Here is a 12,746-nt window from a genome sequence, read left to right on the forward strand (position 1 = left end):
CAACGTTGGGTGAGGCGGGGTCTCAGGGAATCACCAGGGCAAGGTAGCCACGTTGATGGAAACTCAGGGCAGCAGCCTATGTCTGGATGTCAGACAAGGGAGGGCTCAACAAAGGAACAATGGATTCTGCCTGCACTTCTGTCTGGGAGAAAGCTACCCTTCCAGCCCTCACCCTGAAACCAGACAATTCAGTTCCTCTCTGTATGTCCCTGGCGCTTTTCAAGCTGCTGCCCCAGTGCTGGAGCGGAGTGAGTCTGTGAGTAAGTCTGCAAGCGGGCCCCTTAAGAGGAATGTCTGCAATTCCAGCCACCCTAAGTCTCACTTAGCCACAATCTCCACTGGTTTTCACAGCTAAAGCTTGTGGGTACTTCTCTTCCCAGCACTGGAACCCTGGACTAGGGAACCTGATGTGGGGCTGAGACCCCTTGCTCCTCCAGACATCTCAACAGCCGAGATGTCTCTCCCAATTTTCAACTTCCACACGCAGGTGTGGTAACAGCCCGTTCTGCATCTCTTACCAGTCTCAAGATGGCCTCTTCTGTGTCCCCAGTTATAGGACTTCTGTTCAGCTAGACTTCAGGCGACTCTTAATGATGGCTGTTCTATAGTTGTAATTTTGATGTGGTTGCGAGAGGAGGCAAGCATAGCTTCTATCTACTATACCATCTTAATCAGAAGCTGAATTTACTTTCGTCTAAAAAAATCCTCTTCCTTGGCCAATATTCCCTTTGTTTATTGTCCTTTACCTCTTTTAGTTCATAGCTAACCTTCCTGATACCTCTACTTCCTTTCATGCAATCTGGCTTCTGCCCGCCGCCAATGTCTGGGTATAGTTAGGAGTAAGGTTTAAGTTCCTAATTGCTGGAGCCAAAGGGAAGGTTCGAGTCTTTATTTCACTTTCCTACTTCTTCCACTGGCCAAATAACTATGCATATGTAGAATTTAGAAACCCTATGCCACAACCTATACAGAAGGCTCTTCTTCAGTTGGGGAGAAGGTGCCATTAAAGCATGAGCTCACCCTTCTCTATTCCTTGATTAAAGAATAAAGTTTCTGCTCTGCTTAACCAAACTCAGACTTGTTCTAGTGGTCCGAATGGCACTGGGCAGAACCCTGATTTGGGTCCCCGCCCTGAAAGAGTCGATGACAAAAACTTCTCTTCTTACCCTTGGTTGGCCTGGGAATTGGCAGAGCCTGGTTGTGTAGACTGGCCTCTAATCTGGGATGCTGGCAGTAAAGATCTGCACTGAGTTTGTCTACTATCTGCTGCTGTAAACTGACTAGACCGAGGATATTTTGTTATAGGGATTGTCTCAAGGGGTGGCTTCAGGGAGAGATGCATCCCATTAATCCAATCTCTTATTCTTTGATATGGACAATTCCTGTCTTTAAACTCATGTGGTACGCAACAATTTAAGCAAGTTCCCTAGCCAAAACGCCATCCCTAGGCTATTTCCCTGAGTAAACTTACTAAAAGTATAATTTTTAGACAAAGGATAGGAACACTCAAGACTTAACAATTATGGCCAATTTCCTTCCAAAAAACAAAACTGTACTGCCTTATACTCACCTCAGCTTCTGATTAGCAATTACTCTGTGCACTCTTGCCCATGCTGGTATATACACAAATGCTGTTTGATAGGCAAAATGGCATCTTCTGCACCAGTACACAGGACAGTGGTTACGAGCAGACCCAGAGCCAGACCACAGAGACTCAGGAAAACAGCTCAACCACATAACTCATAAAGATCACACAGTGAGAGTTACCCTCACTAGGCCTCAGTTTCTTCATTTATAAAATAGGTAAAACAAAGGTTGCCTCTTTCACAGACTTGAGTAATGAACAAATATAAATAAAATCACTCAACCTTACACTTGGAAAGCACTATTGTTTTCATTTAAAATTTTTAGTTACTACTACAGATGAACTTTTTTCATTGCTCATTAGTACTTCTTTGGTGAACTTTTAAAAAAATATCTTTTCCCTTTTCCTATCTGGCTCAGATAGTCACCTATATTTTCTTATCATTAATTCTCTACATGTATACTCTTTAACCCATTTAGAATTTACTTTGGTATATGCTGGAGGGAATTCTGGCCCACTTCACCAGAGATATATGGTGCTAGTAAAACTAGTTTATTAAATAGTCCATCTTCTCTTTACTCTAATACTTCTGACACCAGATATGTATTTTCCGTATCAAACAATTATAGAATACCAGGTGGGTCTTCTATAATTCTCTAACTAGAGGTAGCAAAGACCTCACAGGTTAAGGGCTCAGTCCCCGAGATTGCTCCCCCACTCCCACTTCAGATGCCAATTCCAAGTCCAGGTTGTCATCTGTATTTCTGACTGACCAACTATAAATCAGGGTTCCTGTGACCCCCTCCTTGGATGCGATAATTTGCTGGAATGGCTTACAGAATTGAGGTAAAAACTTAACATTTACCAGTTTACTATATAATAAAGGATATGATAAAGGGTATAGATGAACAGTCACATGAAGATACATAGGATAAGGTCTGGGAGAATCTCAAGTGCAGGAATTTCCTTCCCCATGAGTTGGAGCAAACGACCCTCCTGGCATGTAGGTATGTTCATCAACCTGAAGCTCTAGAAAACCCTTAATAATGGGATTTTTATGGCATCATCATCACACGGGAGTGAAAAGTCTCCAGTCTCTCTCCCCTTCCTGGATGGGGCTGGGACTGAAAGCTCCAAGCTTTTAATCATGGCTAGTTCTTTCTGGTGACTGGCTTCCATCCTGAAGTTATTCGGGAGCCCATCAAGTCACCTTATTAGAACAAAAGTCACTCCTATCGCCCACTTATTTCCAAAGGATTTAGAAACTTTGTGTCAGGAACTGGGGTCAAAGACCAAATGTTAGAACAAAAGATGTTCTTAGTGCTTTTATCATTTAGAAAATTATAAAGATTTTAGTTATGTGTCAGGAACCCATTTTACTTTATCCCGTTCTGTTCATTTTCTTTTTTTTTTTTAAAGCCAGTATGACATCAGTTTAATTTATTGTAGTTTCATAAGACAAAGTGAACTGTGATTCCATCATTTCTACTTTGGAAATATGTGAGGTAAATTGTCCAGCATGAATTGTTCTGCATATCAGTAAAGTTGTAAAAGATTAGCTGCTAGTAGTAGCTGTTATGAACACCACCCGATGGGTGCAGATATCCTCACATCTACCTCTTAAGATCTACTTGTTGGGCTTCATGAGATATTTGAGTCTTTCCCCTCCGACTGCAGTGCCTCTGCCTCCTCCAAATGCTTGACACCTCCCCTCAACATGTAATTACATAGAAGTAACAAGCTTTTTAGTCCCTACCTTACTTCAGGACAAAAATTATCAGAGATTTCGTTTTGTGTGCCTTTTAAGATGACTAGTAGGCCAACTGGAAAAGCCAGTGCAGTGTGTTTCATACTTCCATGCAAAGTGTTCTTGAAGGGCCGAAGAAATCAACTTTTAAGTTCTGCAATTAGTACATACTACTTGGAATCTAGCTGCATGAAGGGGAGTAGGGACTGCTTGCTTCTCTTGATATGCCCTTTCCTAAAGTCCCAGTCAAGGGCAAGATAACTTGATCCTTGTTTATCAGGAGTATAGGACAGCTGCATACTGCCCAGTCTCAAGGGAGACAGGAGGGTGTCTAACTGCAGAAGGCTCAGACAGGGAGAGGGTTAGCTCCCTAAGTGATTCTCACATAGCAATTTTTATTACAAAACCAATTTTGAAATTAGCCTTTGTAGCAGATAAAAAGTGATCTGAATGAGAACTTATCAGGAAATAGTTTCCATAAAACTTTCTCCTTGCTTTTTTCTTTCTAGCTGTCCACCCATAATCAGTTTAATCTACCCTACAGTCAAGATAGTCACATCTGCCCCAAAAGAAATACCAAAGAACTTCACACAACTCTGACAATGTGGACAGTTTCATACAACAGAAAAACTACAACTGTGTGCTGTATCAATAACAAATGGGATACTTTTACCAAAATTACTTAGACATACTAGCTAGTGGCTTAGAAAAGATTTCTGATTGCTGACACACCAAACAGAACACTACTTAATAAAGTCAAGGAAATCAGCTTCGGATTTTCTGAGAGATTGCACGTAAGATGATACTGCAGCCTTTCTATTCAATCTTCTCAAATTGCAGAATTCCAAAAGGGCTAGTCAGACCCATGGAAGGTAGCAAGTGTGACAGAAAAAAAGATCTAAGCTAGTTGCAGAGGCCACTGAAGGAAGCTGTAGTGCCATCTTTTCTGGAAGGTAAACATTTATCTGGCTGAGTGCGGTGGCTTCTCCAAACACTCTGTGATCCAGCCACTGCTGAACACACAGGCGCCACACTCACCCTGAACGAAGAGATTTTCTTTTTCTCCATGTAGTGGTGATGAATAGCATTTGCATCAGTACTGAGTCTTTAGAATTTGGAACATGTTTGTTGATGATGATGAAGAAGAGACGAGCCTTGAGGTTATTTTAGTTCAAGAAGAAACTTACCCCATAAAGCCCTGTTTTCTAGAGTCATGTTTTGTTGGCTTGTGAAGTAAAAGATTCCTAGTCTCACATAAGGCCTCTTCCTAAATATGAACTCTCATAGTCATTGGTTAAGGATTTCTTTAAAAAACTGAATGATATTGTTAAATCAAAAGCAAAAAATGAATTTTGAAAATGATTTCGGATGAGTATAGCTGCCCTCTGCTAATAATCTTTTCTCTCTGTAGCCACTACTAACTTTGCTAGTTGGATAGTAAGATGGTATGAGTATGTACAGGTTTATAATCTGATTTAGTTATACATTCAACAGCTCTATTACCTTATTTGTTATATTCTGATTAAAGTTAATATGATCACGTGTTTTGTGTTTTTCCTTGTCAATGACGTCTGGGCATCAGAATAAAGGCAGGAAACGTGATCCATAGAAGATCATCTGGGAATAGTGGTCATCAAGTCTAGACCACAGAGAGAAAATATTCCCTTTTCAGTTTATACATTTTAATTAACATCGGGTCAGAGAACAATGAACCATGAAACCAAAGACCTGGCTCTTCTGTCTGTTAGCTTCTTGATATGAACAAGTTCCTTTTCTGGTTCCTGATTTTAATCTGTAAAATGGGTAAAATGTGGATAATATCTGTCCAACAAGCATAAAAGCTGTTTGAACAGTAAAATGGAAATGTTAATTAAGCATATTCACAAACTGAAACATACTAAAAAAATAAGGTAATATAAAAGGAACGAGCCATAGACCTCAAATATAACATCTACTCAAACACCAGTAGAGACAAATCAAAATCTGTGATAATGCCAAGGAAGTTAACTTACAAAAGTACAATTTTATATGAAAATGGTTTAATAATAGTGAAACTTAGAAATTGGTAAAATTAACAAAGTATATTGGCTAAAGACTATTTTTTTCCAACCATCGCAAATATTATGCAAACATTTATCAATGCACAAAGCTTTTAAGCCCTCTATTATATACTCTGAATCCTACTTACTATTCAATATAAAACATGATACAGTCAGAATTTTCTTTGGCAGACATAATCACATGCATCAGAATGTCAAACTCAAAGCATTTTCTCCCTTAAACTTACCTGACCAAAGGCATCTGATCCAAAGACAAAAATGAACAATTTTAATAAGTAGTTCTGTTTATCAGTAAGAGACGAGAAGGTAATCAAAAGAATAAAGATAAATCTTTTTGGAAATCAAGTTAAAACAGAAATAAATTGTACATTTTATTAAATCAGCAAATATAATTACCTGCATATGCTTCTATGAGAAAAAAATAAAAAATAAAAATACTTATAATAAAGAAAAAGGAAAAAAACAAAAAAATGCACCTCAGACCAGAATAACATAACAAAAGTTTTGTGGAAGCTGCATTTTATTTGAAAATCCACCCATTTTTGCTAACATACATTTTAATATTGTAAACAAAAATAGAATCTGCAGAGACAATGCAACAAGTATGCTTAAACTCATGTACAGAATTGCTTTCCTACAACAAACTGTCCTTCTTAAGGCCCCTCTCAACCCAAATGTTAAGATGTATTTACACAAAGCACCGATCAACAGTGCAGTTTTCTTCGTTAACTAAACTCTTGGCTAGACATTAACTTTAAAGATATTATTTCCCATTATTTAAAAGATATATGATCATAACATGGCATGTGCCAAATAAAATGTTTAAGGATTTTGTTCCCTTCCCTCCCCCCATAACACCTCCTACAGTTTTACTGAAAAGAAGGAAAGTCTTGAAGTGAAAGCAATTCCTCACATTCATTTTTGAAAGGCCCTAATGTCACATGGAAAATAATGACATGCCAAGCACAAAGCAGTAAAGTTCCTTTCCAATGCACTAATGCTGAATTTAAAATGTAGTGCTTTTCCTAGTCAGTGAACTGTTCCCTTGCAAAATCCTAGGCACAGAATTGACTATAAGGATTAATGCATTTATAATGCTTCCCTAAATCCCACAGAGGCTGAGAATTCTTAAATGATTCAGACCTATGGACTCGCCTTATAATATTTAGTGCTCTGTATGTCAGCTGAAAAGCATTCTGAATCAGATTCATTCTTGTGGATAAAAATCAAACATACCGTATACATCCATACTCATTTTCATAAGGAGGTTTGATACAATATTAATGTTATGTAAATCGATAATCATAAATAAATACAAATACTTAAGGAATGTCTACTGCAAACTGAATATATAATTTTTTTAAAAAGAAAAGTTAACTTTAGTTACTGTGTCTGTATCTGTGAGGACTGGAGTAAAGAAAGATACTGCATAATTAAGAGTTATGATTTTGATCCCCCCCAAAGAGTCCTGTTGCATTATAGTAAAGAACACAGTTCTTCTCTCCAGGCAGCTTTTCCAAATACAAATTTCACACTTCCCAAATAAGGGCTTTTCTTGGTAGCTTACTAATTATGGGTATTAATAGGAGTTGAAAGAACTGAAGGGTTAGTCACCAAAAAGACAGCTCTTAGTCTGAAATCCTGGCAATTCTTGGCTTTATAAACTGTATAGATACATTCTCCTATAGACTAGTCCCAACTTCCTTCATGGGCCTTCACTGGGTTACTGTAGCATTCTAATGGAAGAAGAGAGTTTAAGAGACAGCAGTTTGGATTTTGCTGGAAGTAAGTATTTGCTGCTTGAGCACTTGTCTTTTTGGAAAAATTCCATTCTCTTCCATCTAGTTACATAAACTGTATCTGGAAAAAAAAAAAGGAGTATAAATTAACTCACTGCGTTGTAGGATGTCTTCTCATAAATAAAAATGCTTTGTGGCATTTACCATTCAACTGGCCCAGAAGTGACCCCAATTATAAAACAAAGTCAGTATTATCAGTTTATCAGATGCCAGAACTCAATATTTGAAGCATACAGGGATTTCCAAATACCTTTCTAATTACTAAAAATTGAAAGGTAGGAGAAGAAAGAAGACAAATTTTCCATGATAAATACAGAACACCTCTCCATGAACATAAATATTTCACATAAAAATCTTTTAAGAAAGCGAAATTTGAAATATTATTTCCGAATATCATAAGATTAGAGATAATTAAGAGAATGGTAATATTATGCTTGCTAAATCATTTCTTTACAGCTATAAAATCTGGAAGATCTACAAAGGAATACTTTACAACTGTTCAGATACTTCATTCATGATATCCCTTAAATTGCTCATCCAAAGACATTACTAAAGCAGAAGTGCTAATAAACTGGTCAAATCAAAAGAGTACGAAGTCAAGGTATATCTACATCAAGAACAACAAATTACACCGTCTTTCAGCAAAAAGAGGCAGTGTGGCACAAATGTAGAATCCTTCTATCAAAAAGACCACAAGGATTCTCTTGACCTTAATTAAAAAATAATAATAATATAACCTGTTTTGGGGGGGGGAAATGTTACTATTTTTAGAGGAAAAGGCATACATAAAAAATATAACCCTTTAAAAAAACTGTTAAAATGAATTCTCCACACTAACCCTGGCCATCACATTAAAACTAAAGACGCTCCTAATTAAGCTCTAGGCCGATGTGTACAATTGTGCTATTCTGTTCTCTATAACTCTTTTAAGGCTGACTGAAACACCCAGTTTATAAGGGTGGTATTTGATCTCATCCATCTGCTGTGAGCAGTGGATGCATACATATAAACATGAGAGGCGGTCCTTTGATTTCACACCTTCTAATTATGTTAAAGATATTTTGCAAAAGTTGTTTGTCCTTATGTCCTACCTTGATCTATTTTCACTCTTCATCTAGAGAATAAAGGAAGAGGAGAAAGAGGGGAACCTAAAGTCCTTTAAAGAAACTAAGGAGAAGAATGAATACTATGTAGTGTTTGATAATTTTTTTTTTTAGTATTTAAGTCCCCAATTCCCCCAACAAGCAGCAATACCTAAAGTGATTTATAAGAAATCCTCCAAAGAGAGCTCTGCAAAAGGGTCCTTTCCTGAAGCTCTGTGAGGACTGTGACTGGAGGGGCTGGATGCTGCCGACAGCTGGGGGAAAAGAAGACAGAGAGAGGGAAAGAAAAAAAGAGCTCAGAATGACAGAACATGAAAGCAGAAAAATGTAATGAAAGAAGAAGTGGTTTTTGTTTGTCATCTTTAATAAATATAAAGGCAGCCTTTGTAGAAAATGGATTAAAACAAAAATTTCAGTCACATGTCAAGCTAAAGGGTATCCAATGGCATGGATTTTTCAGAAAACAAATTCTTGTTTCTGAAATTCCAAAGAAATAAAGTCTTTTACCCAAAAAGGTCGATATAAGCTGACCCTCGGTAAAGACTTTTTTTATTCTATGTGTGTGTGGGAGAGGGGAAGAAGTGCATAATTGTGTTGTTGTTTTTTTTAATTGAGGGAAGATGGCTTCCTGTGTCCAGGCTGTCTGTCAAAAGCTGTGCAAACTCTGACCTCAGCCCAGACCTAACGTCCAGACCTATTGCACGTCTAGCTGCAATATTCTTTCCTTCCTTCCTCACAGGAGGTGGAAAGTCCTGTCCTCAGTGTTCACACCTTTTGCACACAGTTGGCTCCTGCCTGTTTATCTAGCCATGGTGCAGCTGATGCGTATACCATTAAAGTCACCTAGGCTAACTGCCCACAAAATGCCCTGAATATATAGAATTAAACTGAAGATTTTTGCTTCTGCTTCCTGCTTGAATATGTCTGCTTAATTCTTGGAATTTTCTCCTATTGTTTAATCTGAATATACAATAAGGCAAGTAGACTGCTGAACTTAATAACATTATCATTAGTATTTCTTCAAAGAAAGGCAGTTCCTAAAGAATCAAGATGTTCATTTTTGTATATGTATCTCCTTTACTAAGCCTACTCTAAGAGTACTTTCAAACTAAACGTGAACCATTTTAGTCTGGAGCAAGCTTAATTTTTTTCCCTCTCTCTGCATAAGATTGCAGAGTCATGCAAGCACAGAGCTATTATAGAATGAACTGTCCTTTTATGGGTGTTCAATTGAGTATTCAATCAAAGATGACTAAGTGGAAATAGTTTCAAATCATACTTCAGTCAAATCCTATAAAGGACTTCAAGTCCCCAAATCTCTCTTTGCTGGTTCAAAGTAGTCTCATTCCTACCTTTTATTTTTTTAAGAAAAACAGTATAGAGAATGAACAGCCAATGAGTCGCATTAAATATTATCACAAGTATAAGCAATTTGTTGTTTTGGATGCCAAAATAAATTTATAGGTTTAGAAATCATCTTCAGTTTTATTAGTGGTTGAATCATTTCTATATCTTGTTCTCAGAAATAAATGTTTAAAGGCAATGGGAAGGATGATGAATTACAAAAGCAGCTAAGGTGAGAGGACAGAGCAGCATGTCTGGGTTTGGGGATTCAAATACCATCCATACAGAGACAGACTGAGGTGCAACTTAATTGGAAAGATGTCTCCTCCTCCCCCTTGGGAACAATCAAGGATAACCATTAAGAAGCAGAATGATTTTGAGTAAAGTGATTATCAGTCACTGAATTGGAGGGAGTCTAAATTTAACTGAGTTTCTCTCCAAAACAAATTTTCTCTTTCACTCGAATAAACAAAAACAAAAAACCTTGCTTATTACAGATAGACAGCATCCAAAATCACAAGTCTCCTATTAGAGCCCCACACTAACGTGTCTTCTTAAATCACATGTTTTCATGAGAGCAGCAGTCTGAAGACCTGAAAGTCCTGGAAAAAAATGCCCCTGAAGAGTATGGTGAAAGGAAACACTTTGATTCATCTCAATATAAGAGCATACTGCTAGAGAGAAGTCCTAAAGACTTACAAATATGTTGAAGATGATCAATTTTCCTTGGGAGAAAAAGTACTAGTTTCTAACTATACTTCTACGATTCTCTTACATTGCAAAATAATTACACATACATATGTCTCACACCAGAAATATGTAGTTAAATTAAAACATGAGAAAACAAGACTTAATATTCCTGCAAGAAGTTTCACATCATCGACTCCCATCTCAAACAGCTGAGACTGTGTCTAGACTGGTTGGGCTGACTGTACTGTCAAGGATCCAGCCACACAGCAGCTCCTAACAATCTGGCCCCGCCCCTTCCTGGCATCTATACCAAAGCATAGGCATACCATGCACTGGTGAGAAAGGAGTTGGCTCAGAGAGTAAAGGAGTAAAGAGAAAGACAGGAAATATGCTGCAATAGCCCAATTAGTGCTCAAGGAAAGCAGGAAGAACAAAAGATCACAAAGGGGCAACAGGATCCTGGTGGTGAGAAGCAGCAGGATTTAAAGAGCCTGAGAAAGTCTCCTGAAACTACCATGGCTGACTCTCTTTTACTTATTATTCTTGTGAGTAAATTAAAAGAACATGTAGGGCTTCTAATTGTTGAAGAATAAGAAATTTTTTTTTAATCCAACTATTATTAATTTTAAAATCACCATATTTTACAAGCTAGCATAAGACCAACTGTAACTGACCATTCCAGGCAAATCCTACTATAAATATGTCATTACAAAAACAAAAACTAAACAAACAGCCTTTTACTGATTTATTTCAAATAATATTCTCTATATATGAATTCCTATAGACCTAAAAAAATTAGTACAGCTATCAGTTTATTCAAATTAAACTGACCTATACCACAACTGAATATGACTTTCAAACAAAGTGGTGAGTCTTGCTAGTCTAAATACAGACATATAAAGTCTTCCTTTCTCATTTTATAGAAGGGCAACATATAAATAACAATACTAAAATTACAAGTAATTGATAATGGTAACTCTTAGTCAAAATTCCTCCACTCCTACCTTTCACCCTAATCAACCTTTAAAAAAATGGTAAAGTGAAAAAAATAATTCTAACATTACTAAAACTCTTTGCTTTTATCTCCAGTGTAAATATTTTTTGGTTGTAGAAGGTGTTTAGTATAATAAAGACAGAGCACAAAAATCAATCATAAGTTAACTTTAAATAAAGGCAACATACCTACAGTAAAGGAATTATAAAAAAATCCTATTGCTACAGTAAACATTATAAAATAAAAATAATTATTCTTTCATTATATTCCTGTTCAACACCAAAGAAAGAATTTCAGATTAAAACAAAAAAAATAGCAGCATTCTTAGAAGGTGAGACTAGTGCAACTGAAAGCTTAAGGAAAAATAAAGGATTGGCTATTTAAGGGTAAATTCTTATAGAAGCAGCAATTTGCCACATGTTTACATGTGAACGTCTCAGTTGCCCAAAAGCCTAGACAGCAAATAGCAATCCTGCAGAGACTCATTTTGTCTTTGCTGGAGAAGCAGTCAACATCTTAAGAGAAAAATGAGTAAACTTCCTTTGCCTGCAAGCGGAGTTTTGTAAAAGATGGAACTGAATCTAATCCTGGCTCTTTTATAATATGGGGTTTAGACTATCTAGGCCCAGCACTCGTATCCTCTTTTAGGACTATCTTGAGAATAGAATGAAAAAAAAAAAAAACCAACTGTAACTGACCATTCCAGGCAAATCCTACTATAAATATGTCATTACAAAAACAAAAACTAAAAAGGCACTCAGCACATTTCCTGGCATATATTAGTCACTCAAATAGTTCAACCTTCCCTACCACATACAATAAAATGCTCATCTGTTCTTATACTATAAAGGGCCCAGCTCAAATGTCATCGAGTCTGTGTTGCTCTTGCTCTTCCACTGTTGTTCTCAATACTCCATGTTTCTCTTCTAAAGGATTCTTATTCTACCATTAACCAGTCATTTATGCATCCATATTACGCTCACCTTTAGGCTCCTCAGATGTAGGAAACATATTTTACCTGCCTCTTGTTCAGAAACTAGCATTGACATACATAGTAAGCATTCCGTAGTGTTCAAATGTTTTTTTGGTGACAAAATAAGCTCTGTATAAAAATGGTCTCCAAAGTGGGATATTAGAGGAAAATATCAGAAATCCTCTCTTAATTTTAACCCTTTTGAAATTTCTAATTTTTACGTTTTTAATGTACCTAATATATTGTTGTAGGAATATATAAATGTACATATACATATACTTAGGGTACATATTTAAAGAATATTTTCCTGATACTGCTGTGTAATAAAAACATTTAGAGATAACAGCTCTACTTAATAGAATTCCACAGAGATATCAACTATAAAACTGAGTCATGGAATAGTAAATTGTTTTCTGATAATGTTTAGAACATGGCCAGGCCACTAGTGATG

At 36.8% G+C, this 12,746-nt stretch overlaps 1 protein-coding gene across 29 annotated transcripts in view; it reads right to left on the reverse strand.

The window, feature by feature from the left end:
• Positions 1-5,750: 5,750 nt before the first annotated feature.
• The window catches only part of PICALM (phosphatidylinositol binding clathrin assembly protein), a 90,733-nt gene continuing 83,737 nt past the window's right edge, over positions 5,751-12,746 (reverse strand). For 15 of the 29 annotated variants that reach the window (XM_023532461.1, XM_023532473.1, XM_023532472.1 and 12 more), the window contains one exon: positions 8,441-8,548. In XM_023532461.1, coding sequence (XP_023388229.1) covers positions 8,456-8,548 — 93 coding nt within the window. In that variant the 3' untranslated portion in view covers positions 8,441-8,455. Of the gene's footprint in view, positions 7,253-8,440; positions 8,549-12,746 lie in introns of those variants that run through there. The other 14 variants (XM_011363260.2, XM_011363258.2, XM_011363259.2 and 11 more) reach the window with 2 other exon arrangements.

Source organism: Pteropus vampyrus, unplaced genomic scaffold (assembly GCF_000151845.1).
Source record: "Pteropus vampyrus isolate Shadow unplaced genomic scaffold, Pvam_2.0 Scaffold84, whole genome shotgun sequence".
NCBI lineage: Eukaryota > Metazoa > Chordata > Mammalia > Chiroptera > Pteropodidae > Pteropus > Pteropus vampyrus.